Below are 27782 nucleotides of genomic sequence, written 5' to 3'. Positions count from 1 at the left end.
TAAAAAGTGGATGTCGCTGCATCTCTTAATAAATCACAGAAATGTATAAGTGTGTAGTCGTTTAAGTGTGGTGTATTTTTATACTATGCAGTTTTCAGTTTATTAGGCACACCTTTGCAGTAATCTGTCAGCACCAACAAAATGACTAAAAAGATTGTTGTACTTCATTGTCCCCTTGGGGACATTTGTAGTACGCAATCTTTTGGATTACTGAAGACTGACTGACTGACTGCTTTTGCCATAAACAATCCAAAAACCTGAAGTGAAGCCAGTCCTGCTCATTCTTTATGCAGCTTCTATTATCACTTCAGTCCAATTGATTTTTTTAAAACAAATTATCAACTTAATGCTGCTTTATGACAAAGATTTTATGCATGTGAACATTGTCACTTCAGCTTAATTTGTCAACCTTCCTGTCGATTTGAAAATGTAGATAACTTCCTGACCATCTCATGACCTCCCACATTGTCTGTCTTGTTCTTTACAGTTCAGCTTCCACAAGATGGATCCCACTGATTTTGTTTGACGAATGGAATAAAAGTTCTTCTGATGTAGGAAATGTGTTCTATGGTTTTGTTGTTTTATAGCACATTATATTGTATTGTGACATTGTGAATATGTAAATGGATTTTATTTCTACAAATCTGCTGAAAATAAATACCTGTTATTCACAGTACTTGGACTAAAATTTCTTTTATGAAATTTTTCGGTTTATGGTAAAATATTCTTATATTAAAAAAATGTAAACTTTAATTTACAGTAAAACTCTGACATTATGTTGTGAAATAAGTTTACAGTAGACCAGCTTTCCTATAAAATACAATTACAGTAAAGCAGTTATAACTGTAAAGCACACTCACAGTAAAAATTAACTGTGAAATATAACAGTAAAGGTACTGTAGAATGGTAATTACAGTAACTTACTGACAACAGTGTTGCCAGTAAAGGTACTCTAGAATGGTAATTACAGTAACTTGCTGGCAACAGTGTTGCCAGTAAAGGTACTCTAGAATGGTAATTACAGTAACTTGCTGGCAACAGTGTTGCCAGTAAAGGTACTGTAGAATGGTAATTACAGGAACTTGCTGGCAACAGTGTTGCCAGTAAAGGTACTGTAGAATGGTAATTACAGGAACTTGCTGGCAACAGTGTTGCCAGTAAGTTACTGTAAAATTACAATAAAAGGTCTAACAGTGTATAATCATTGTAAGGCACTGAGGCAGCTGTATGGATAAAAATCTTATTAATCTCTTTAATTGAAAGGTTTAGTGCCTTAGAAAAGATTTCAACCAAACAAAAAATATCAAACTCATATTTTATTTTTCTCTTCCTATTTAAACAGAATATTTTTTCTTTTAGTTTTTGACATGATCTTTAAAAAAAGAACTGTAATCATGGTTCAGTAATATTGTATTGAATACAAATAAGTCAGTAGTACAAGAATACAATTTTTACACCAGCAAAGATGGTGTACAAAGTATAAACATTATTAACACATCCTGGGTTAATAGTTAGACTGTCTCACAAATATTTGTATGATATTCACATTCTAGCTTGATATAACTGATTTCCATAAAAGCCTGACAAAATGATGTGGTGTTCAAATATATGTCTGCGAACGGGAATTAATTCTTCATTTTAAATATCACAGAGAAGATGAGGTCAGGGTTAGCACAGAGTTTCACAAATGGTGTCCTTTCAATCCCTTTGACAGAAACTAGTGTTTTAGTCATTATGAAAACTAATTCACAATGAACAGTCCGTCTGTCCCCTCGATCAAGAAAAACGCTGCGTTTATGCTCGGGCACAGAAAGCCGACTCAAAAAGAAGATGGGGATTCATTCACGGCACAAATAACAAAATCAAGTCAGCTTGAAATTTTCTGGTAAATTCCTTTGACACTCAAAGTCTTCCTTATAATTGACCACTTCAGAATGTTTAAATCAATCCACCATATATACTTTGACTTACAAAATCGTTAAAAAACAAAACAACAACAAAAAACACAGTATTTTATTTTATTTTATTTTTTTCTGGCATAACTTGAAGAACCACTGATTCCACTTTAGATCTGTCTGTTCAAACAGAATTATTCCAGAAATCCTCTCTAGTGCTTACATCTCTTTGGCTTTTGTGGTTGTCAGAAAGCCAAGGTTTCTCTCCCATCAGAGTTAAACATCCGCTGCCTCTTTCTCATTCTACAGGCATGCACTTTCACATCCACACCACCGCCAGCTATGGGACCTGAGATAACATTTTAGAGTTTTTGGCTTACTGTGTTATGAAGCCTAGGCGCAAATTCAAACTGGAAGACTCTTTTATCCCCACCGGGACCCGTTAATTGAAGCGACCTGCCCACAATCGTCGACCTATCAACGCCGGACCAAGCCACGTCACGTCCAATCACCGACCAAGTCCCAGCTGATAAGGACCTTCATTCATGGCGTCCTTCGCTCTCCAGCCGAGCTCAACCCACCACCACCCCTTCTCCTCCATTCGCCCGGTCCTGAGGCCCGCACCCTTCTTCAACCTCCACCACCAGTGCCGGGCCCTGGGGGATGACGTTCCTAACAGCATCGGGGATGCTCATCTGAAGCCTATCGCTAACGCTGCGATAACCGTTATCCCCAGCCGGGGCCCGAGCGCCAAAGACTTTAAATCCTGTTTGTCAATAAACTCTTCTAATTGTCTTCTCATCTCCGTCTGAGTCTCTCCAGATTGAATTGCTTTCAATGTCTGCTTAGGAGGCCAGCCATTGGGATCTTCTCTGTGTTGGAAATCCTCCAGTTTTGCACACTTTCTTCCATATGTCTGAATGTCTGATTTTAATTATTTTTGGATCTATTTAAATCTAGTAAAAAGCTACGACAGTCTCCTTTCTGAAGACCTTAGACAGCCCTTTTTTAATCTTATCATGGTGTCCACTCTCAATTCAACAGTCAGCTGCACACCAGACTAAATCTCTAAAGTTTAAGGCAAACCTAAATCAAAATGCTGTTTTCGACATGTGTACATGATGCGGTGAGCCTACGTGTAATTTTAGCCAGATTAAAGGGAAAGATATGCGCACTTGTCCTAATAAATTCACCTGTTATTTCCTCAAATCAGGCTGATGTTGATGAAAGTTTTTTTTTTGTTTGTTTGTTTGTTTGTTTTTTGTCAGGCATTTGATTCATATGTGTAAAGTTCCGCAGTGTTTCATTTTCTGGGTTACAGGTTGACTTCTGGAGCATAAGCACCTTGAAACTGATGTTTGTGAGCAAACAGCCTAGCTTGTTGCCAACAGGACCAGTTCTGTTATCATTCTGTGATAAACCCACATGAACCCAAACTGACCTTGTAAGCTGGTCATTACAGCTTGGCCCAGAAGTCTCACTCTGCGCAGGTGGAAGCTATTTACACGCCTAGCACGCCTGCCTTTAATCGATTATGCTTTTTAAAAGTTAATAACCCGAGTTGTTGTAATGCCTTTTTCTGCCCACGAGGTGGCAGCATTGCATCGGTTACTGGTGAGTTAGCGCGCTTTCAGCGTTGCAAACTTCACCTTTGCCACGGTGAGATCTGCTTGTAAAATCACTCGTTTTTTTCCCCTGTTTATATTTATTACATTTCTCTGCAGCTCTGCAGATTTGTGAACACATATTTTCTTTCACACATCATTTCTGCCCAATGTAATTAAACATAAAAACTTAATATACTCCACGTATTTTTATGCAGGCACTTCAGGAGCATATTGTTCGACATAAGGTCCGTGCTTGACTGTTTTTTTCTTAATCAATTATTATTTTGCGAGGTTTCAATTCGGTCAGAGCATAACATCAACCAAGCCACTTGATTTACGACATCATCTGGCTGTACAGAAGGAAGGTGGGAGGAGGGGCGTGGGGGGGGGGGGGCTGAAGCTCGCAACCCTTTTCTCATAAATTGCTGTAAACATGTTCCAAGTTTTAACGCTTTTTAAAAGCCCCCAACACGCATCGCGGTGTTCCCTTTAGGCACAGGCGCGTCAGCACATGGTTAAAATGGTGCGCACATATCTGCGTGGAGCTAATGATCAGATCTATATTCTGCGAGGTGTGTGGCTGCCGTGCAGTTAGTGAATCGTTGCATTAACATGGCTGAAACATCGGGCCTGGCTTCTGACATCTCCGCTTTTGGACACCGAGACGGCAATGTTTGGACTAACGGTGTCTGTGTCGGGGTGTGTGCGTGTGTGTGTGTGTGTGTGTGTGTGTGTGTGTGTGTGTGTGTGTGTGTGTGTGTGTGTGTGTGTGTGTGTGTGTGTGTGTGTGTGTGTGCGTGTGTTTGTGTTGATGTTAGGGGGATCTAAATATAAAGCCACCCCCAGAGGCCTGCAGTGTCCATGTCGACCCAGGCGGACAGATCCTGGCGAAGGCCGGGGCCGCAATCAAATAAATGTGCTGAAGGATGGCTCTGGACTTGTGTAGCATGTGTGTGTGCGTCGGAAGGAGGGTGTGTGTGTGCGTGTGTATGAGAGAGAGAGACATTTTATCCCCCGTTGCTTTTATTTATCACTATTTATTGTATCGTGTAATGGTAGGGTGCTCACATTTCTCCTCCCACAGCAGGAGACATAAATAAACAGCTCCAGACTAGACAATGATGGGATGATTGCTGGGGTTTGGTGTCTAACCTTGACCGTTTATGGCATTTATTTCTCAGACTCCGCAGAGAATAGCGGCGGTATAGTCTGGAGAAAGGCGCAACATCGCTGCATCATTTGAGATGCAAGCACATCATTTTAAAACGAACCCCACCGAAAAATAAATGTTATTGCATTTGAACTTTTTTTTTTTTAGTCTGTTATCGCAAAGCGTGAATGCTGTCAGTAGTTTGTCTTTAGATTTTCATCTGACACAGTAGGGACTAATAAAACAGACTTTATTAGCTTCATCTTTTAACATTTAGCTGAATTTAGCTGATGCATAACCTCCAGAATATTTCATTTGATCATTTAGAAATGACTTTAATGGACTAATAAAACAAACTGTTGAAGCTTAATTAATAGTGGCGTTTTTATATTGGTGGATTTTATTCTGACTCTTTGTGCAGGATATTCATCAGTTTAGCAACTAAATTATACCTAAATAAATTCTAAGCTAACCACTAAAATGCTAATAAAACTAGTTAAAGCCTTAAAAATATAGAATGGTCATGCCATGTTATGAAGAAACAAAGCTGGTTAGTGAAATTTCAAAGATTTTAGTCAATATTTATGTTAATAAATAACTCATAACCACGGCTAATTAATTCGAAAAACCTGTCTCAGGGTTAAGAAGCCCAAATGGCTAAGTTTGACTTAGCATTAGTGCTGTACTGGTTAAGTGATACAACTTTAAAGAAATAGTAAAAGACCTAAATCTGTTCTAAAAGTTTGGCATTTCAAGATTTTTCACGTTTGTGTTTTGCCCACAAGCAACAGCTGCTTTGGGGTAAAAATGTTGATCTTGCTAGCTACTTCGGATCTAGCATTAGCTGTGTTGCTAAACTAGCTAATACCGAGAGTATCAAACTTTACATCAAAAAAATTGTATTGTTATATGTGAATGTATTGCTGACATCTACGCCTAGAATATTCCGTTATTTTATCCATGACTGCCTGAGAGTTCAGAAGTTCAGCTTTACGTTAGCATTAGCACTGCTGCTAAACTAGCTAAAGCTAGATAAAAAGCCGCTTCTCCAACACACAGTTTATGAGCCATATGGGCTTTTATTAGTTCTTAATGTTTATTATGTTGACATTGTTCCGTAATAACACTCATATAAGTATATCAGCCTCAATGGACACAACATAAAAAAAACAGTAGACCATATTGTGTAGTTAAACTAATCAAAATATGTGTGCAGGATGTACCACAACAAAGAGTTTTAACCATTATTAAGCATTACATTTACAAGCAAAAATGTTTAACTAAAATTGAAATTATTAAACAAAATCCTTTTTACAGTGCAACAGCGAGAAATGATGACAAAGATAACACCCTCTCTCTGCGCTCTGCTTTCTGCTGTGCAAAAAAAAAAAAAAAACAGAGCAAAAAGATGTCAACCACTGTACAGTTTTACGCTTCCATGAGCATGCAAATTTTGTTAATTTTTGGGGGGTTTTTTCAGCACTTATTTTTTGAACACGGCCTAGCACAGTTTAGCATGTAATCCTCGTATTTATTCTGGATTTATAGCATACAGTCCCTCAAGAATTGAAGTGCATCTAGTAAGAGCTAATTTCAAACCAACCGACTGAGAAACAGAGAGAGAGAGAGAGAGAGAGAGAGAGAAAACTAAACTGTGCGCAGCGTTTGGCACCATGTAAACTTTCTTAAGCTCCTAATCTGCCAGAGTTGAGAACTTGGACTGCTCAGCACAGCTTGCTGAAGCTCTAGTAGCAAAAATCAACACTGAATTTGAAATGCTTCTGTGTTTTTTTCAAAGAACAAGCATGCATAATGTCAGCTTCTCATCCTGCCCCTGTCTGGTGTATTCCCACTTAAACGCCAATGAATCTGGGCGCAAGTCTCCCGTTAACGCATGCGCTTCCCTCTCCTTAGAAAACGAGAGAGGAAAAAAATATATATATTTATATTTTTTCTAATACTCAGTTAAACATCTGTTCAATTATCATTATTTTTTGCCTCTCCCTATGTGAGCTGAAGTGAAATCGCGGCAGGGAAAAGATGTTCCAACAAGCTCCCCGGGTCTTCTCCTTACTTCAGACTCAGTGTGAGAACTGCAGGGATTAAATTGATGTCCTCCCCATGAGTTGGTGTTTGATTTTGTCGTGAACAGCTACATTAATTGCAAAGCACAGAGGCGCAGTCAAAACACTGCATGCATGCGCACCCGCCGAGACGCACGCACTCGCAGCGGGGCGCGCGCGGACGGCTTCGAGATTTGAGTGGCTGGGGCGGGACGTTTGCGCCGGAGCGAGGCGGGGACAGGGCGCGCTCCGGTCGGGTTGGTGGGCAGCTGATTGTCCGTGTCATTACCGGAGCTCGGGAGGGAAAGAGGCGTTCCCAGAAACCACGCCCCCTTTCGCCTTACTATAGTTTCTCCTGCTTGGCATCCCAGAGATGGTCCGAAGTGATTCCTCAGGGGAAGCGAAAAGAGCGCAAATCACCCGAGCAGGAGCGGGCGCTGCCGAGCGGCGGATATACCCAGGACTGCCTTCTTAATTGCGCTAATCTTCCGTTTTATCCATCTGAGCCGGAAGGAGGACTTTTGCTTTGAAAGCGACGGAGCAAAGAGAGAAACCTGTTTCATCTTTGGCCTGTTTGTTGCAAAAACTGACATTTTTGCTTGTTTCTTTCTTTCTTTTTTTTGTTGTTTGTTTTGTTGTTTGTTTTTGTTTTTATCAGCTGTACCTTGATCCGAGGAGGAGAGGCGGGGGGGGGGACTGTCGCCGGCTCAGCGCGCACTCTCATCCTGCGCTTCCCCCTTTCATCGCTCTCACGTCGCTCCTCTTCGCAGCTGCTGCCTCCCGCTCTCCCTCAACATGAGGAGCAGCTAACCCTGGATGCTGACAGCTCCCCTTTTTCTTCCCCACATGTCGCGTCTTTTGTTTACTTTGAGTGGAACGCGCGCGTCTAAACACCGAGTGGAATAGACCCACGCCACTTTGCTCCTGTGACAGCGCTATCAAAGGGAGACGCCGAGAGGCGAGGAGGGGAGGCAGAGAAGAGAGGGAAAAGGAGGATAGCGACAGAGAGGAGAGAGAGAGAGAGAGTGAGAGTGAGAGAGAGAGAGAGAGAGAGAGAGGGGAGAGAGACAGAGTGAAGGTGCGTTTTGATGTTTGGCATCCACGAGAGCATCCAGAGGAGTGGGAGTAGTATGAAAGAGGAGCCCATGGTGGCCGGGATGAACGCGGTTCGGACATGGATGCAGGGCGCCGGAGTGCTGGACGCCAACACAGCCGCCCAGAGGTGAGCCCGAGGCGGACGAGGCGCTGCGCCGCGCTCCGCCGCGCTGGCACCACAGCGGGTGGAGAGCAAAGCGCGTTGTGATATGCGGCGTTTAAAGACGGAGCGGCGGATTCACTTGGGGGCAGAACACGTCCCCAGAGGACGCAGTGGTGGGATAACCTCAGGTCCCGCTGGCATCTCAACTTTTTTTTTTTTTTGCTGTTGTTGTTTTTTGTTTATTTATTTATTTATTTATTTATTTTTCACCTCGGATCCGACTTGTTTCAGACGCGTTTCGGAACTGTTTGACAGACTTTCCAACACGAGGCGTTTAAATGCGTCTTTGGCCCCAAAGTTCTTAGTGCAAAAACTCAGCTGTGAGTTTTGGCTTGGACCTCTCAGTTCGCAGTGATTTGCTTATTTATTTTTTGCGTTGAGAAGAAGCAGCTTTCCTCGCGGGTTTTTAAAAGTTTGCATGCATCGCGAGAATACTAGATTTTTGTTTGTTTTCAATCAAAATCTCGACGTTTCCGGTGCTTATTTACAACAGGCCTACATCTGTCTTGTCCATATTATGACAGTCATAGCACTCGGTATATTTAACTTTTTTTTTTTTAATTATTTTTTGCCTGCATTCAAATTTAACATCTCAATTAAATTGTTCGATTTTAATGAACTAATTAAATTAAATTGTGCACGTCTCACCTAATAATTTTAAGTTTGGATACAAACATTGGGGACAAGCAACTGAATCAGTTGGCGCGGTAAATTTTTATGTTGTTGTTTTTCGTTGTTGTTGTTTTTGTACTTTTATTAAATGCAAACCTTTTCGCTCCCGTCCGTTTAGCTTGATTTAATTTGATATTTTTTTGCTTATTTCGCCTGTGTCCGCAGCGGAGTGGGTCTCGCTCGGGCGCACTTCGAGAAGCAGCCGCCCTCCAACCTCCGCAAGTCCAACTTCTTCCACTTCGTCCTGGCTTTGTACGACAGACAGGGTCAGCCGGTGGAAATAGAGCGGACCACGTTTGTCGACTTTGTGGAGAAGGAAAAGGTGAGTTTAGAACGTTTAATTGTCTCTCTCTTATTAAAGAAAAAAAGGCGATTAAAATATAACTGATAACGGATGAACCGCTTAGAGATGAACCAACCAAAAATGAGGAACGACGCGCGCGTCTGAGCCACTGATTCCTGCGACGGTGTATATAAAGCTGTTAAGTCAAAGTGATAAATTGCCAGACGTGCGTTAACAAAGTAGGCAGAGTCACACAGCAGGGATCATTTCTTCCTTGAAGGCTTCCCTGATGTGATTTTTAGTTGTGGCTTACGAAAGCACCACAGATCTCTTATTACTGCTGATTATGTTTTGATCAAATTTGAAGCAATTCCGTATTCATTTTTGGATTTTATTTTTATTTTACTTTATTTTATTTTTTGTCCAGTTTGGGACCTTTGGTTCTCAGTTTCCGCTCCTGGTGGATTTTTTTTTTGGTTTGTTTTTTATTTTATGTTTTGTTTTCCTCTTACAGCTTGAAGCTTGCAGATGTCACCAGTCACCGCGTTTTCTAAACGTCACTGTGGTAAACAGTAAAACATCAGAATTAGTTTTTAATTGGTGCGTCTGGTTTCACCCCGGTCACAATGAGTTGATGATGATTTTATTGAATTAAAATGTGAATTATTAATTAGCTTGTATTCTTAGTTGTTGTTTTTTTTTAATGTCATTAATAAGGTCCAAATCTACTGCTCGTTTAGAGTCACTTTCCGGTTGCGCCGCGACTCATGGAAAATAGAGAATAATGTAAATTCTGATTTGAGCAGATTTTGAGGAGAAATAAAGAAAGAAACAATGCATATCAGATATTTTTGCAGCTCTTGTAAAAGTTACACATTTTTTTTCTTTTATTCAAAACACAAAACAAAAGAGCCGAACTTGTTTGTTTTAGTTTTAAATTATATAACCAAATAAATCTGCATGCATTATTAACTTTACGCCAAATCACAGGCTAAGCCCGTTTATTTATTTATTATAATTTTTATTTATTTATTTTTTCCCCCCCAAATCTTGTCAGTGTTTGTTCTTTGGAAAACGAACTGATTTGATTCTGATCAGAGTTTGAGCCTCGCCATTTTTATCTATAAATAATATCAGGCGGTGCTCCCGCTGTAAGGGTCCCAGGAGGAGCAGGAGGAGGAGGAGGAGAGGGTTTGCTCTGACCGCCTCTCTCTGTGTTCGCTTCTGTTTTTATAGGAAACGACGGGGGAAAAGACCAACAATGGCATTCATTATAGGCTTCAGCTCCTCTACAGTAACGGTGAGTTTTTTTTTTTTTTTTTGTTTGTTTCTTTTACTTTGTTTTTATATATATCTATATATATAGATAGAGAGGGAGGGAAGCAAGAAAATCAAAACACAAACTCGTGAAACGTTAAAGATAAATGCTTTATTCACATTTAGTTGTTTTGTTTGGTAAGCCTTTTATTTGTTTGCCTTCATTAATAAATATGTTGCTTCCTAATTATTCATCAATTTAACTCAAATATAAAAACTTGCTCTCTATCAATTCTGTTGTGTTGCTGTAATAAATATCAAGCAGGAAAGACAGTGGAAATTATTTCAAATGTAGAAAACCCCAACTCATTCTGATTATATCTTTTCTGCTATGGTTATTTGTATTGTGTTTAGAAAATGGAGCGTTTTGGTTTCAGCCAAACTCACTGTTTTGCAACTCAAACTGAAAGTTATTAACGTCAGTTTGGAGTGGGTTTTTTTTTTTGTTTGTTTGTTTGTGTTTCTTTTGAAAGAGCAAAGGAAACAGAATGACTATGTCTGAATGGGTCTAACTTTTCCCCATTTAAATCTTTTCTCTCTCTTTCTCTGTGAAGGAATCCGGACAGAGCAGGACTTATATGTTCGACTCATTGACTCCATGACTAAACAGGTAGGAAGGAAATCCTGCATCAGGCTTTAAGAAAGAAAAGCCTGATGCTTTTCTTTCTTAATAAATAAAAATAATAAAAAATGAAAAAAAAAATCTAGTTTATTTATCCTGCTGATCTGGATGTTTACCACCCCCCCGCCCTCGCGCACCCCCCCCCCCCCCATACCTCCCCCCCACACCCACAGAAACACACACACTTGCCCTGCCTTGCTGCAAAACCTGTGTCTGAGACCCTTAACTTCAGTACAGCCCAGCCGGCTTGATAAACGACCTGTCTTACCTGTGGAACACATTTACAGAGGCCCAGAAAAAGTAGAGGACATGTGTCCTCATACTCCTCTCCACAACAGCCTGCAGGCGAGGATGGTGTGCGTGTGCTTAGTTTTTAGGAGGTGGTTTATGTATATAAATGTGTGTGCGTGCACGCGCGTGTGCGTGTGTGTGTGTGAATATCTGTGCGAGGCGCAGACGTGGTTGTGTGTCAGTGTTGGAGAGAGACAGTGATGCATGCCAGCTCACTCTTTGAGGACCTTGACCCTCATTTCCTCAATGTGAAACAGAACAAACTATCCTGGAGTGTGTTGTTGCGGCCAATGCAATCACACACACACACACACACACACACACACACACACACACACACACACACACACACACACACAAAACAAAAAAACAGAGTGGTTCACATGTTAGCTGGCGCACTCTGAGGGAATTCTTCGTGGGGCTGAATTAGACGGCGAGGAGTAAAGTAAAGCCCCCTCAACACTGTTTTCATATCAGGTCTTTTGTTTTGCCAATTCCGCCTCTAGTGCCATTAGACTCGAAGAGAGTTTGTCTTAGAATGAAAAGAGTAGGAGGAGATGATGTGTGTGCATGCATGTTTATCAGCCCTGGTGTGTGTGCGTGTGTGTGTGTGTATTGGTGGGTGTGGGGGGAGTTGTAGGGGTGATCAAGCCCTAGAGAGCATGTTGAGTGGGGTTGGTGGGGTAACCAGACTAGATTTTTGGACGCCGTTCTGCATGGACCAGATGGTGCACTATACTCCAGTCTGGCAGTCCAACTGCTCACTGTACACTGCAAACACACATACGTGCAAGTACTAACACATACGCAGCCCATACACAAGCACATGCACACACACACACCCCTTCGTACACATACAAACAATTTTCCCTCTTACCGTCTCTGTCGGAACACAGCGTTCCTGTTCGGGAGGACTGGATTCCCACGATACATGCGTTTGCCAGATAGACAAACATTTCTACCAAAATGAAAGACACACACATCCCTCTGTTTTTTATTTGGCTTGAAGTCCTGGTTGACTTTTCATCAGCACAGCACGCAAAAAAAACACGAATTCACAATGATCGCTTTTTTTGTTGTTTTTTTTTTTTTTATCACATTCTGTCCTTGCAGCTTAGGCAAAGATTATGGTTGGTCTGGTTGCCTTACAGTGTCAAGGACCTATTTACTCTACAAAAAAGGAAGAGAAAGGAATATTTTCTTCCACTGTTGCTTCATTGAATTAAAGCCGAGATAGAATGGATCTGGTTCAAGAAACGAGGCAGATAAGATGTGAAACTTCCAAAGAAAAAGAGATAACATGGGAGGAAATGGAAAAGCACAGAGGGAAGCAGGGAAACGACACTGATAGGATAACAATAATACATTAAAAAAAGGAAAACTATTCAATCGCACGTTTGGCTTCCAATATAAATATACCGACATGGACAAATATATTGGAAACCCTCGTTAAAGATAAAATGTATATTAATATTCTACTGCAGTAACATAATCTCACACTAAAAATAGAAAAATTAGCAATGTAACCTGAAACAATAATCGCATCATTAGTGGTGCATGAAGCTTTTTTGAACACCGTTTTGCCAGTAGGACAGTTCCAAATTTCCTCCTCTCACACATACAGAGAGAGAGGAGATCTTTGACTTGTTCTTTCTTCACAAATTTTCTAGATCATGTAGGTCTGGGGGCTGAGACGGTGATGAAAGACGTTTGATTTTGTGTCTGGTGCAGGATTTCTGTGTTGATCTGGCCACATGTCCTGAATCATCTAACTTGCCGAAACAATCAATAATAACCCATTTTCATTCATTTTCTGACAAGACCTTTGAAAGAGCAACACACCCACCGCATTACAGTATAATCTTTTGTAACTGTGTGCATTTGGAGTTTTTCTACTTGCTTATCCTTCTTTTAACACCAAACTCTCCGAGACGAAACGTCTTCGACCAAATCACACGTTTCCAGTTAAATTTGCAGCTTCTGTTAGCGCCTCCATTTGTTTATATTTGTGATGGTAGGACAAAGAATTGGTCTTTTTTCTGATATCAATAAACCATAGCCATTAGTTGTGCTACAGTTGTTGCTACATGGTTGCTATGGAGACTTGACAACATACCAAGTTGTCCCATTTTCACTGGCTAGTGGCCAGTGGTTCTGAGTAATGTCAGGTCCGATGTGGCAAACTGAAATATATACATTATTTAATATTTCAATCAATTTATCACAGGGATGTACAAATAACCATTTCTAAACATTGTACATTTATTTCAAAGGAATTGTTTAGCTATGAAAAACTATCACTGATAATTCTGCTAAAATCATGATTTGTTATCTTATTTAATAAACACGTTCAATTTAAAGGCTGGATTTCTCTAAATCTTTCAGTGTGAGATTATGGTACTGCAAAAAAGAAAAAAGAATTTAGTTTAGGGGTTTTTACACATCTCAACAAAGACGCCTTTAGATTTGTCCACACATATTAATACATGCAACTGATTAATAAACAAACAATGAGCTACATCCGTCTCTTGCATCCAACATCCACAAAAGTAGGAACTGCAATTTTTTTTGGTAATTGTTCCTCTTCTCTCTTTTAGGCGATTGTCTATGAGGGTCAGGATAAAAATCCAGAAATGTGCCGGGTCCTGTTAACCCACGAGATCATGTGCAGGTAAGCCAAACAGCAAACGAGCTCTTTATTGATGTCGCTTCACAACTGAGAGACATAAAAAAAAAAAAGAAAAGAAAGATGACACAAAGCGCATGGCTAAATTATGATAGAAATCTTATCATTTGCCTCAAAGTGGGTTGGAGAGAGCTGGGCCCTGGCCTATTTCTGTTTAGCGCGTGCATGCATGTGTGTGGATCCCTCTCATGTTCGGCTAATTAGGACAAGGAAAAGCTCATTACTCAAACCCATCCTCCTCGGGGCCCCGCGCAACACTCGGCAGTTTGCCTCGTCCCGACACCGAGCTACAGTATGTGCAGACTCAGATTTTGCGTGAAACACCGAAACATTCGCGCTCAAAAAGTCGTGAGCGCCATCGATTAAAAAGCGTCACGCAAAAGCCCCGCCACGGAGTCCCAAAGCGAGCGACCGGCTCGGAAGAGTTGCGTGTAGAGAGAGAGAGAGAGAGAGAGAGAGAGAGAGAGAGAGAGAGCGTCTGGTGGCGGAGCGTGTAGCGGCTTCCTGGTTATCACACGAGGCAATTTGGACCACTTGTTTTCATATGCTGCAGGAAACAGTGGAGATCAGAAATCTGATCTGGCTCTCCAAGCCTGTGGTCCTGAGGGACTGGAGAAAGCATGGAGGGAGGAATGAGGTGCGGAGGGGAGGGGGAGGGTCAGCCTCTCAGTTGTCTTCCTCCATCTCCTCCCACACACTCCTCCGAGTGGAAGCACACATGTAGTTAGGCGCAGGTAGACACAGACATGCAGACACTCAGACACAGAGGAATAAAGGTAGCCGTGGTGATACTTTTTCTTTCAGGGATGGGTTTGGGTGGGTGGGGAGGTTTTTGACGTTACACTGTTACACTGTGCTGCAGTCAAATGATTCTGAGAGGACTCGTCACATCAGTATGCAGCCCCCTTTTTACCCAGCATGCACTGCTCCCCGGTCCAGTGGGACCACTCTGTGACCCACTTCTGAGAGAGAGAGAAAGAGAGGGGCGGGATAGAGGGAGGGCGACGAGAGCCGAGGAAAAATAGAGAACATAAGATGTCTGGCTGTGTGATGTCTGACAGAAATGGAGCTAACCTGAGCCCTGGAGGCTAATTCAAGTTTGTATCTAGCCCCACTGCAGCTCGCTTCCCCTAAACTTCGCCGAAAATCACTCCGCTGATCCACAGAACAAGCCCTGGTCTTACCGTGAAATCCACATCTCGTCTCCTTTTTTGAACTCCCCCCAAAAAGTCTCACGCCCTCTTACGCCCCATTTTCTCTTTCCTGTACCCACAAATGTCTTCCCATCTCCCTTTAGAGTTGTGTCTGTTTTTTTTTTTTTGTTCTCTCCATTGTTCACATCTTACTGACTAACTCCCCCCCTTCTCCCTGATTTGCCCCCTCTGCTGTTCTGTTGCCCCTCACCTGCAGTCGGTGCTGCGATAAGAAGAGTTGCGGCAACAGGAACGAAACCCCATCAGACCCTGTCATCATCGACAGGTAAGCAAACCTCACCCTTCGAACCGGTGACACGATTCCGCATCATCACTGCTGACACAAAACACTGTTGCCCCGCGACGGGAGGAAAAAAGCCCACAGGCTCGAGAACATGTTCCCAAAAGGACACAAGAATCAAGATTCCAGCAGGTTTTGATGTGTGAACGTAAACCTCGCAAGCCTCCTAAAGCGGAGGCCACAGGTTGTTGTTTGTTTTCAGCGACCGTATAATGTTCTGTGTAAGCCAAAAAAAAAAAAACAAACGTGCGAAGCAGCTGTAAATTATATTCCAGGGCTGCGGGTGGATGAAGTGCAGGAGCAATCACGCAGCAGTCGAGCTCGGCTTCAAGTGTGGCCAAACAGTGTTTGCGTGGTTGTGCCGATGACTTAAGTGATGAGCAGTTTGGGTCACAGCTCCAGTCTGGGGGTGAATGCCAGAGTGTGTCTGTTGGCCGAAAATTGTTAGCTGCGTTTTGACAATCGCACACCACAAACTGGCCTTCAGTGTGTGCCTTTCTCCTGCTGTCATAAACCAGCTCTGAGCCATGCTGCGGCTTGTGTGATTTAAAGCCAGTCAGGAAAAAGAAAAGCCCTGTAGATTTACTGTCCAGCCTCTGCTGGAAGTGTGTGTGTGTGTGTGTGTGTGCGTGCAGAGAACTTGTGTGCTTTTAATGTAAGGTGTTTATCTGGAGTTCATGCATGAAGATTAGAAGGGATAGCTTAGGGTTTACGAAATTAGATTGTGTAGGAAAGTTATAGGCGGTCAATATGTTACCTTCAGTAAACAAGTCTTGGTATCTACAGATTAGCTTGAGGCTAAGGCTAACAGCAATCACAACAATATCAAAAACCACACAGCACTCATAAACTTTTAAGCTTTAGTCCTGCTTGCATCAGGCGGTTATTTGCACAGAAGCTAATAGTTATTTACACAAGAACTAGCTGTAGGAGACAGTGTGAGTGGTAGCAAGAACAAAACATGTAAAAGCACTTCCAGTTAGATTAACTGCCTTATATAAAAGTGAGTCAGTGTTCAAATCCATAAAATGTGTTCTCTGAAACAGTTGCAATACTTTTGCCTTTACACAGCTTTTATTTTATATCACACAGTTAATGGACACACATCGGGAGAACTTCAGTTCCACACCTCAGTCATTAATGTGCGTCAATAAAGACTCTCCTCCTCTGGGGACATTTAATACGAGTTTGAATTATTTTCAAATATTTAAAGAGCTTTTTTTTTTCTTTTTATTATCTCTATAGCTCTAAAGTATTTTTAAATACTTGATTTCTGTCATATTCTTTCAGTAGTTATTTTCCTAAACTATAGAAAACATAGGTCAAATATAGTTTTTTTTAAATGTACTTTATAAATGAAGTTGACCTAAACATGTGTCTTTGCTGGTGACTTTAACACACATTGGGCAGGATATGATGAAGTGAAACGAGACAAGAGATTTCTGGACTGGACACTTCTGAGTGGAACAAGTTTAAAAAACAGTTTGCTGGTGTCGAGTTAAGAAAAAAAAGGCTTTTTTATGCTTTTGTCATAGATCATAATTTTTTATTGCCCTTTTCTCTCACTGTATCCTGTTTAAATGTTAACTTCCCATAAGAAAGACACTGAGTCTTACCTCCATTCCCCGAGTAAATAATCTCTGGATTTTGTACATAATCACTCAGTACAAGCATATTGACAGGATAAAACTTCATAAAAAGATATTTGCATGAACTGTTGTGACAATTTTGAGATTAGAGTAGTTTTTAGAGAGTGGAAAATCAACCTGGGCCACCGTAAATGTAGAGGTTAGAGTGAGCGTCTTAGAGTGATGCTAACTGAAGGAGCTAAAGCAATTATCTACCACAAAGCTGAAGACAACAGCTGGCCTATGAAACAGTCTTAAAAATGCCAATTTGTAAAACATCAAAGTGGTTTATATGGACATGTTTTCATTGAAAGTTTAGAGACAAGCTGATCATTCTTTCCCATGGAAATTGTTGTAGGAGGTAGGAGGAGGCAGTGCAACTTCCTAAGTGAAACTTAATAAGACCAGAATGTTACTGTTTTTACCTAATAGTCTGTGTCAAATTTGTGAATTAGCATTCACACATTTGCTATGATTATTTTCTATGCTGCTTTATATCTATCATAAATTCACTCTGACCAGAATTACAGTCTTGGTTTTATACTCTGGGCTTGTTTCATTCAGGAAGATCATTTGTGGTCCACCTTTTCCCCCATGTATAGTAAATAGCCATCATGTTTTCTATGAATAAGTGCCAAAGGAAGGTTTTACAATTTAGAAAGTAGCTAGGTCTACTATGTCATTTGTTTGAAACTGGAGTTGTTTTTTTGAGACAGCAGAAAGCCAGTTTAGGCTAGCTGTTAGCATCAGCCATCAGGACCAACTAATGCTAAACACAAAGTAATTTAATCTGGATCCCATGTTAAAATCTTATCAGATATAACCATCTGGATATATTCATTTGGTTGAAATGAAGATTAGTTGGTCCAAGAAGCTAAAGATAACAGCCAATCAGGGTGGGACCAAGACCAAACCAAACTTCTACAGTCTCAGAGCAACTTCGATCTTGAAAACATATCGGTATGCTGAAGAATCTTAAGTCTTGCGTAAGTATTCACAGCAAAGGAGGATATTATTTACTTGGGGAAACAGAGTTAGAAGACAGTGCACCACCATTTATGTGACTTACATACAGAAAAAGTTCTTCCAGTAAATGGAGCTATTTTGTAGAAATGTAAATATCTTTGCTTTACTTTCTTATCGGCGCAGAGGAACTCGTATCAAGAGCATCATAGTATGTCAAATTAATTAGCCTGTTGACACCGCAGGAAACACTTATTCTGTTCTCAGAATAAATATATAAGTAATAAGTAATAATACTTACAAGAATAAGTCATCATTTATGATTACAGGCCTCCTAACTCCATTTGAAGTGTAAATAACTGTCCAGTGATTAAGTCACAACAGTTAACAGTTTTATACCTCACACAAAAAAAACAAAACACTCTTGTTGACTGCTTTGATGTTCTGGAGTTTGGAGTAGATTTAACTTTATTTTCATCTTAACCGGTGTTAGCCTCCATACAGAACAAATCTGGATGTGTTAAATAAAGATAGCAGGAGAGCTACAGTATGTACAACGGAGAATCCCTGAAACAATCCCTTCAGCACCGCTCTGAATGCATTCCAAAAAGAATCACTGTACAGCGTCCCTGTTTTGTGAGCTGCAACAAGTCTTGAGTATCTACTTTCTGTCTGATTTGAATTTGTCACGTTTGAGTGTTTTTTTTTTTTTGTTTGTTTTTTTTGCGAGTGTTAATGAGGCAGTGACCTGTGCTATCTGATGAACGCAGCTGTCTTGTTCTCGCTGCTGCTCTGTCAAAAGCCACTCTTTACCTGCGTGAGCATATGTGTTTGTGCGCAAGCTCTGTGCGTCGTACATGTGTGTGTTTGCGTGTGCGTGTGAACGCCACCCTCGTTCTGCTCCGCTGAAGCGGAAGGCCTCACCTCAGCGCTCCCTGAGACAGCTGCACCCCACCACGTGCGTGGCCTCAGACATAACACGCCTTGCCCATCACTCTCTGTCATTTATTTATTTTTTTTTATTTTTTTGTTTGTTTGTTGCTTTTTTTCGTGAGAATACTTGTTGATTTTTTTCGACCCCCCCTCTCTCTCTCTCTTCACGTTGTCGTTTTTTGGTTCCCCCCCCCAGACTCAACTTCTCCTCTGCGAGTTGAGCGGCAAACGGAGGAGCAGGCGAGCCGGGAAACGGCTTAGCCACACCGAGCATGTGTTGTGGCGGTATTCCCCTGACGCCCGATGGCTCAGGTGTGAGGGCAGCGTTAACGAACAACAAATTAGAACAGGGGGAAGGCAAAACAACAGCTATATCTCAGCTTTCCTCTCCAGCGAGCACTCTTCTTTCTGGACAGGAAAAATAGGTCAGGTGAGCGCAGAGCTCTTGGAGAGGGCGCCAGCTTTTATTTTTTTTAAGGAGGGACTGAAGGGGATTAAGGGGGCAGGGGGTGGATGATTCGTTTGCTCATTTAGCACCAATATATTCTTGGCAATTGTAATAATCAAGGATTCATAAACAAACAAACAAACAAACAACTGCGAGGCTGAAACTACTGACTCAATTACCATGAGCTCCCCTCCTTCAAATTCATAAAGAAATACCATCAGCAGCCCTTCTCCAACCCTTGAAGTTATTTAGTTCGTTAAATAAGGGCTCGTTAGCCCTCTGCTGTTTCGCAGAGATGATTAGATTTTACAGCCCTAATTAGCTGGGCTAGCTCTAACTCTTCTGGAAGAGTAATGGGTGTGATTGCCTAATTAGCTCCCTCTCGTTAAGTCGGGAGAAACAGGCCACTGCTGCAAAACCGCGGGAACGAGGAAAAATAAAGTCAGCTAATGAGAAACTTATTTGATTGTTAGGAGAACAAATGTGGTGCTGCGTGGAATCCGCGTCGCTCTGGGTGCCGTACATGCTCACCGGGAGAATCTCCCCTCCTGATGAAAAAGACAGTTTTGTTTGGGCTTTAAGCTTTTATAGGAAAGTGTGTCTGTTTATTATGTGCTTTGCGGGAAACACTTGTGCGTTTGTAGTGTTTTGCTGGAGCTGCGAGGGGCACATGAGCAGCAGGCACAGACACATCTGTTGGAAAAGATGTGCGAAAGACCTTGGGGAAAAAAAATAGTTTAATGGATCTCACATTGAAAAGCTTTCAAGAATCTAATCTTTTGTTTGAGTCTGCCGAGTTATGAAATAGCAAATTTTTTTTTAAATCACTGGTTACTAGAATCCCTTAGAACACCTTTAGAAAAATGTAACGGAAGTTTTCAGGAACCAGTAATCAGTAATATACGTTGATGTTTCCGTGTGGTATCAATACGATGTGACACGGTCCTGGACAGGGACTCAAATGTATATTTTCAGCACACACAGTAAGGAGGATATGGTAAAGGCTCATTTTTGGAGTACTTTGGCAAAAACAGGCATCTTGGCATCTCCATAGTTACGTAGCAACCGGTGGCTTTTGGAGGAATTACACACCTTTTATATCAAAAGATATAAAAGTAGATTTTGAAACACCTTACCTGGGCATTAGTTTGATTTGTTTTTGTCAGGCAAGACAAAAATGAAGACTCTGTGTGCGTTTGGTGTGAAACAATGATTAGGGATGGTGGAGGAGGTGTGATGCTGTGGGCCTGTTTTTGTTGTTGTTGTTTTTTTCTCTAAAGGCCCTGGGAACTTTGTTGTGAGAGTGCATAGCGTAAACTCTTTGAAATACCAGGACATTTTCAATAAAAATCTGCCTTTGGCAAAAAAAAAGAAAGAAAATGAATCACACAGAAATGGTTCACCAAACACAATCAGTCTTCTCTCTTGTCCAAAAATCCTACGCAAACCAATTGAAGTGAGCATAAGAGAAGAGCCAGGGCTCTGGTCAATATAAGAAAAATAGAGCTCCATCTGTTTGCATGCTGCAATATTGTGAAATACTGTGGAAAACACTGTACAATCATACTGGGAAGAGTTTTGTTCAGCAGGGGCGTCAATAACACCACTGGTGATTATATCAAAAACAAATGTTTCTTAAGAAAAGATTGCTTTCCTTAAAAATATTAAGTAAATCTCAAAGTAAAAGTTAAGATTTTTACATTTCTTCCAGTGTGCTGTGCTACTGCGATTAAAAAAAAGAAGAAAAAAAAGCGCATGCACATCTTTACCAAATGTGCCGTCACACGTGTCTACTTTCAGTGAACTTCAGAGACGAGCAGTTTTGGTTGACCTTTCTGAAGTTTTTTCAAACCATATATCTACAGTCAGCACTGTTAAAAAAAATAGAAGAAGAAGAAGACAACTCACGCCATCCCTTATAAATCCAACCAGAGAGGTGGCAAGCTCTTGGAAATTCAGGTAGACTTCCAGCTGACGTGCCGTGTCCGTTCTTGACACCGGTCAAGGGAAGCAGCTGAAAGGTGAGATGCTGCCGTGCGTCTCTTCCCCTAGGGATGCATGTGTGGTCCGCCGCAGCCTCTAACGGTGGCAGGATATTACGAGGGGAGTCCTTAACCCCTCAAACCTCCGTTTCCTCTCCTCTCCATCACTCCTGGTTAGCGTGGGGGCTAATCATATGCAGGCACTGGCTGTGATCAGTCCATCATGTGCCTGGATGGGCCTCAAATCACAAACACATTTCCCTGCCGGCTCATGCACAACCAACCCCATCTCTCTGCAAAGCGTGTGTTAAATGTGCGCTCCCATTTAATGAACCTGCCTTGAGATTTAATTTTACATCAGCGCGAAGATCAGATGCATTAATTTAAGTTCGTGGTGCTCAACGCAAAATCACAAAGCTTATCTTTGTCAACAGTTTTAGTCATCATCGGCCATTTTTCATCATGAAGTGTTTTCAACTAAGCAGATTAGCATTGCAGTGAACATATATTTGAAGATTGCCTCTTTAAAGTCTAAAGGGTTTATTAACTGACTCCAGGTTAAGGTAGCATCTTGCAGCACGATCCCATTCCCTGGAAACAACTGCTTCGTTGTGTGTGGGATAAAGTCAAGTTCATACGTATAGCACATTACAGTCACCAGTTATAAGACAGTGACATCATCAAAATCATTAATCAAGTACACATCAAATATGCTGATCACTATTGATTACTACTACTAATCAAAGGCAACTCTAAGCCGCTGGGGTTTTAGCCTTGATCTAAAGCAAATTAGCATGTCGGCTGTTTTGCTGTCTTCTGGAAGTTTGTTCCAGATTAGAGGAAGACAGAAGCTGAATGCTGCTTCTCCGTGTTCGGTTCTGAATCTGGGGGTGCAGAGTAGACCAGAACCAGAAGACTTGAGTGAAACGTGAGGAAAGTGGACTCAGATAATACCAGAAATACCTGTTTGACAGAACCCAAGCAGTATCCTCTTCAAGGGTGCTAAGCTAATGGAGCGCCAGAGATTGTTTTTAATCAGTGGGTAAATTACACAGAATTATTTAAATTTTGAATAAACACTTAAAAACACAGCACAGATCTCAAAGTGGGAATGACAAGCCACTGTCTGTAAGCTAATAAAAAGCTTCTCAAATCTGTTTTAACATCCTCTCTTTGAGGTTATTTCTCTCCCTCCAGCACCATGTGTCCTCTGCTGGCTCCCACCACCTGTGTCCTGTGGCCCTTTCCTGCTCATCCAGTGCCCACTGGCCTTCAGCAGGGTGTCCCCCAGGCAGAGACAAGGGGGTGTGGAAAGACTCTGTGACCAAAGATAAGGATCCACTGATTAACCCAGCAAGACCAATGGGCTGCCCCTCTCCGGCGAAAAGGGGTCAACCCAGACAGCGTTTATTGCTGTTTCTGAGCGTGTGTGTGTTTGGGTTCAGCACACTCCCCCGGCCCGTCTGTTAATGTTGCCCATTTCCTCACATGCGTGTGTCTGCGGTTGGATATCCATATTTGTGTGCTGACAGAGGCCATTTCCCGATGAGTGCGTGTGCTTGCGTGCGTGTGATCGTCTTGAGTGAAGAATGTCGGGCAGGAAGTGCTCCTCCCGGGGAGGATGATGTCATGGTCGACTGTTTCCTGTTCTCCGAGCCTGTGAGGCAGGCTCGCTCTCTGCTTCGCGGTGAGAAGTTTTGCACTTGCGGACTGGGTTTTGGCTCACCTTTCATATCAACACCCGATGTACCTCGAAATTTTGCAGAGTTTTGAACATTTTCCACAGCGACGTACTCCCAATTTGTCCCAGAATCTCTCCGTTGGGGAACCCTTTTTTTTTTATTGTTTTGGTTGTTTTGTTTGGATGCACTTCCTGGGGTGAGAGGTCATGTGTTGCCTTAGCTGGCTAACGTGCAGTAGTGAATAATGTATGTCATTGACTTTATGTCAGCCCTTCTAGCCCCCCCAAGCAGAGCCCACCCATGTTTAATTCATCCATCTTGTCTGTGTGCGTGTGTGTGTGTGTGCGTGCACACGCAGGAGTCTGTAAGCATGTGTGCGTACACACAAGTCTGCAAACGTATGTGTGTGTGTGTCATTTAGAGGCCCAGTCTGCACCTGTCCAGCCATTAGCCCCCTTCTCATTTGCATTTGATGCTAATGCGGTTTACTGGCAGCGCCATCCGTCCCTTTAGTTTAGTTTCATTTTCAGGACTGTAATACCGAGAAGGTGAGCACACACTGCGAGAGGAGCCGTCCTACATTCTTTGGACCGCAGCTGGCGACATGTGAATATCAGGGTCTTCGTTGTTTTCTGTCCCATTCCTGTTTTGTTTCATGCTCTGCTCCACTTTTTTTTCTTTTTTTTTTTTTGACATGCTGTCTCTGAATCAGAAGCTTTGACATTTCCCATCAGGACAAGAGAACGCTTGAAACAGTGACATGACAACCCCCGGGTGACACCACGTTTTATTTTTTTTACTTGTTTTATTTTCTTTTATCTGGATTTCCTTCGAAAGCTCCATAGCCTTAACTCTCCTAGGAAGATGTTTGTGTTGCTGTTGATGTGCTGATTTTTATTTATTTTTTTCGTGCAAGAGGTTGTGGGAAGTCGGGGGGGCGCGGATACATTAGATGTTATGGGAGGCTTTGAAAAGGACTGGCCCTGAGCTGGTTGTGATGTTTGTGCAGGGCTCAGGGGCAAGGAGGGAGAGCTGCTGGCTCATCGATATGCAGGCAGAACTCCCCTCCCTCAGGTGCTATAGTTGCCTCGCAAATTTGCCTCTCTCTCTCTGACACATACACACACACACGCCTGCACACGCACAAACACACACACAAGAGCAGCAAAAAAATATAGCACATGTCGTGCAAAAATGTTGCGCGCACACACACAAACACACGTGCAGATGCACATTGACCCGCAGCTTTCTGCATCTGTTTGGTTTTGTTCTTATTTTTTTCTTCCCCTTGCGATGGTTCCCTTACCCACCCGGCTGCCCCCACCCCCAAACAGCGCTGGAGGAAAGCGGGTCCCAGGGGGATGGACGGCTGGGCTGATTGACAGCAGTGAGTTTGGAGGTCGAGGAGCCTCCAAAACAGCACAGCTTTTTTTTTTTTTGTTTTACCCCGTTCTTCTCATCTGGACCTTCAGCCTTCTCACCCCAAGCAACTAGTTCTCTTTTATTTGCTAAACACCCCACAAAAAATAACCTATAATTTCCAGAGCGTGTACCTGAGTTGTGTTTTATTGTTTCTTTTCTATTCCAGTACATTAAATTAACTGAAACAGTCTGTGCTCTGTGGCAAGCTAGATTCTGGAAATGTTTATTTTTTTTCTGTTTTTTTGTTTTTCATTAATGCTTAAATTTTTGTTGACCCAATAAAGTAAGTGGAGTTAGTTCATACTTTATAGGTGGTTAAGTTAATTCTTTCCAGCTGAATACAGGTAAATGGCAGTTTATTAGGGCATATAAAACATAATTTACAAATGTGGTAGCAGTGAAAAGTTCTTAGTTTTTTTTTTGACAAGTGGACATTTTTTTTATTAACTGTAAATGCCAACATCGTAGCTGCATTTACTCCGCAAAACTGCTTTGTCTTGCAAAGTAGTATGACGTGAGAGAAGCAATTATTTTCCCATTCCTCTTTAAACCACAGCTCCATTCGAGTCGGAGCATCTATAAACATTAATTTCAGCTCTTGCCACAGTTTCTCAACCGTACAGTGGACCTTTCAGACACATGAATATGTTTAGATTCTGATCATTACATGTTAGGGTTGTTGTTCTGGTGGAAAGCAAACCCCAGCCCCAGTTTCAAATATTTTGTTGCCTGTATTAGGTTTTTCTTCAGGGATTGCTCCGTATTTAGCTCTGTCCATATTCCCATCGATTCTGAACAGCTTCCCTGTCCCGAGTGAAGAAAAGCATCCCCGCTGTAGGATGCAGGTGAGCTCAGGGTGATGTGCAGCGATGGTTTCCAGCCACACATAGCAATCCACATGCTTACTGTGTCTCCAAAAATGGCTTGTTGAGATTCTGAACAGGATTATTGTGTCAAAGTGAAAGTGCATTTCTATAGCATTGTACATCACAAAATGCTCCACGAAGGCAAGAGCAATAAAACAAGGTACAGATTAAGCCCAAGCCTGTGTGAATAAAACAGTTTTTAGTTGTTTCTTTAAAGCATCTGTGGAGTCTGTGCAGCCTAGAGAGAGTTGGAGGGGGTTCCAAATCCTTGGAGCCAATCCCCGAAAAGCATGGTCCTCAAGGGTTTTTAGGAAAAAGGTTCAATCGACAACATCTGACTCAAAGCCCTCAGAGTAGAAGATGAAGATAGAAGATTCAAAAAGGTCCAGAATGTATTTAAGGTCCTGGCTGTGGATTGTCTTAAAGATTAAAACCAAAATTTTAAAATCAATCCTGAAGTTCACAGGAGGTCAGTGGAAGAAGCTCTGCTCTTCTGTTAGATTTCTTTTCAACAGCTTTGCTGAATCGTTCTTCACAGACTGACGGCGAGACAGGGAGGTTTTATTCATACAGGTAAAAAGACTATTACAACAGTCTAATTGTCTATTGTAATAGTCTAATTCCCATCTGAGCGGTTGTTCTCCGCAACTCCTCCAGGGCTGTCGTGAGTTTTTTGCTTCTCTGACTATAGTCGATCCCCACCTACTCGGGGGTCGGCATTCTCAGATTTTTATGTTGAACATAACTCCGAATTATTTCATATGCTAATTGACATTCTGTTGGCTAGGATCTGTAAAGCACCCAGTCCAGGTGCTCCATTTATTGTTCTTAGCGCTGATTGACTGTTCCCCCAAAAGTGAAGATAAGGAAGTCTGCAGAATAAGCTTCTGTGGCAGTGATAAGACGGTTCCTCTGTGAGTGTTAATGCATGTTAAGGTATATTTGGCGTTTGAACTATTAAAATAGGCAACTTTTTTGGAGGAGGTCTCAAGTACTCTCAGATTTTAACTATTCGCTGGCAGCTGTGTTCCCTAACCGCCTTAAATACCCGAGGTACACTGTAATGCACTCCTTGCTAGGCCTGTCAGCTTGAGTGGACTACCATACAATTTCTGTTATGAGCTGATGGACTGAACAGTTCTTACATGGTTCAAAACCTAGTTGTAAGCTTTTTCAATGGTCCTTCTTATGTCTTACCTGTCTGATCGTAGAAAAGCTGTGTTTATACTGAAGTAGTCTATGGTTCAACTGAATTTTTATTTAAGCCTACCAGAGTAAAGGGGTGAATACAAGGTAGACTAATCTTTTAAGATTTATATTGGTAGGACATTTTAACAACATATATTGGGGCTGAACAATATGCTGAAAACACCTGGGCAGATGTCAACGATTGTTGCAATGACTTTATATAATTGAAGTTACAAGACCCTAACAAATCAATATTATTAATATTAATGTTTTCAGTTTTTTTGCAAATGTTGATCTCAGATAGTGAGTAGTCTGAGCTGGCAGTGTAAAAAAAAAAAATCTAATTAATGGTTCCCATCTCAACAACATGGTTTTATTGAAAATGTTCTGGATAACGCTGCTGTTTTGGCAATTAAACAGTTTAGTTGTAGTTTTTCATAACACATAGAGAGATTGAATGCATTGTATTTACATGAATACCAAGCAATTCTTTGTGATGTCGTGTACATTAGGAAAACAATAAATCTGCGACATATTGTGCGGGTCTAATGTGCAGAGTTTTTGCCAGTAAATGCCAACAAAATACATTAAAGTCTATGGTTGTAACAAGTGAAAAACTTTAAAGCTGTCCGCGTTGCACTACTCAAACTCGGCTTCTCGCCTTTGCTCTTCCCGCTGCCTTTGTGTTGGTGTTTGTTCCCTCCCAGAATGACGGGGTTAGGCTGGCCAGAGCTGACCAAAATGAGCAGTGTTCTACCTCTCAGAGAGATATTTAGGACTTTTTTTTTTTTTTTTTTTAGTGTTGGAGATTACAGGCTTGGGACGCAGGAACAATGGGAGCCTGAACAAAATGGAGATATATTTACCGTGTGAAAAGGCCTCGTGTGCGACGGCATGTGGTACGGCGAGCGAGGAGAGCGTAACGTTTTCCAGGATTTAGTCCGTGACTCGCCCCAGAAGATGTGCTCAATTTGCTTTTTAAATGAGGCGTGAAGAGAGCGAGCGTGCCGTGTGAGGGTATACATTCAGACGTGCAGGACTGCTTGCGTGAAGGCGTGTGTGTGCGCGGCACAGGATGCAAGGCTTTGTTGTCTAAGTGCTCCGATGTGTGTGGACAGTCTAGCACACGGCCCACTAAGTGCTCTCTCACAGCCAATGTGCTACATGACTGCTTGTGTTGCTGCTCTTAATTGAATAGACACACCAGCCCCTCTCGGCGAAGGATACTCAGGCCTTTCCCTTCATAGCAGGCTGAGACTGTGTGACACCGAGCAGCGTCCCGATGTCAGCCCTCAGCGATGATTCATTGTTTACTGATTATTTCTGCTAAGT

General features: G+C 41.8%; 1 protein-coding gene across 3 annotated transcripts in view; it reads left to right on the top strand.

The window, feature by feature from the left end:
* The first annotated feature begins 6021 nt into the window (after positions 1 to 6021).
* The window catches only part of LOC102226455 (transcription factor COE1), a 79450-nt gene continuing 57689 nt past the window's right edge, over positions 6022 to 27782 (top strand). For 2 of the 3 annotated variants that reach the window (XM_023328609.1, XM_023328608.1), the window contains exons 1-6: positions 6029 to 7937; positions 8811 to 8967; positions 10165 to 10228; positions 10800 to 10855; positions 13756 to 13829; positions 15255 to 15323. In XM_023328609.1, the coding sequence (XP_023184377.1) occupies positions 7804 to 7937; positions 8811 to 8967; positions 10165 to 10228; positions 10800 to 10855; positions 13756 to 13829; positions 15255 to 15323 (554 nt within the window). In that variant the 5' untranslated portion in view covers positions 6029 to 7803. Of the gene's footprint in view, positions 7938 to 8810; positions 8968 to 10164; positions 10229 to 10799; positions 10856 to 13755; positions 13830 to 15254; positions 15324 to 27782 lie in introns of all 3 variants that reach the window. The other variant, XM_023328610.1, reaches the window with a different exon arrangement.

The sequence above is a fragment of the Xiphophorus maculatus genome, chromosome 23, assembly GCF_002775205.1.
Source record: "Xiphophorus maculatus strain JP 163 A chromosome 23, X_maculatus-5.0-male, whole genome shotgun sequence".
NCBI classification, from domain to species: Eukaryota; Metazoa; Chordata; class Actinopteri; order Cyprinodontiformes; family Poeciliidae; genus Xiphophorus; species Xiphophorus maculatus.
This window is presented reverse-complemented; position numbering and strand designations above follow the sequence as displayed.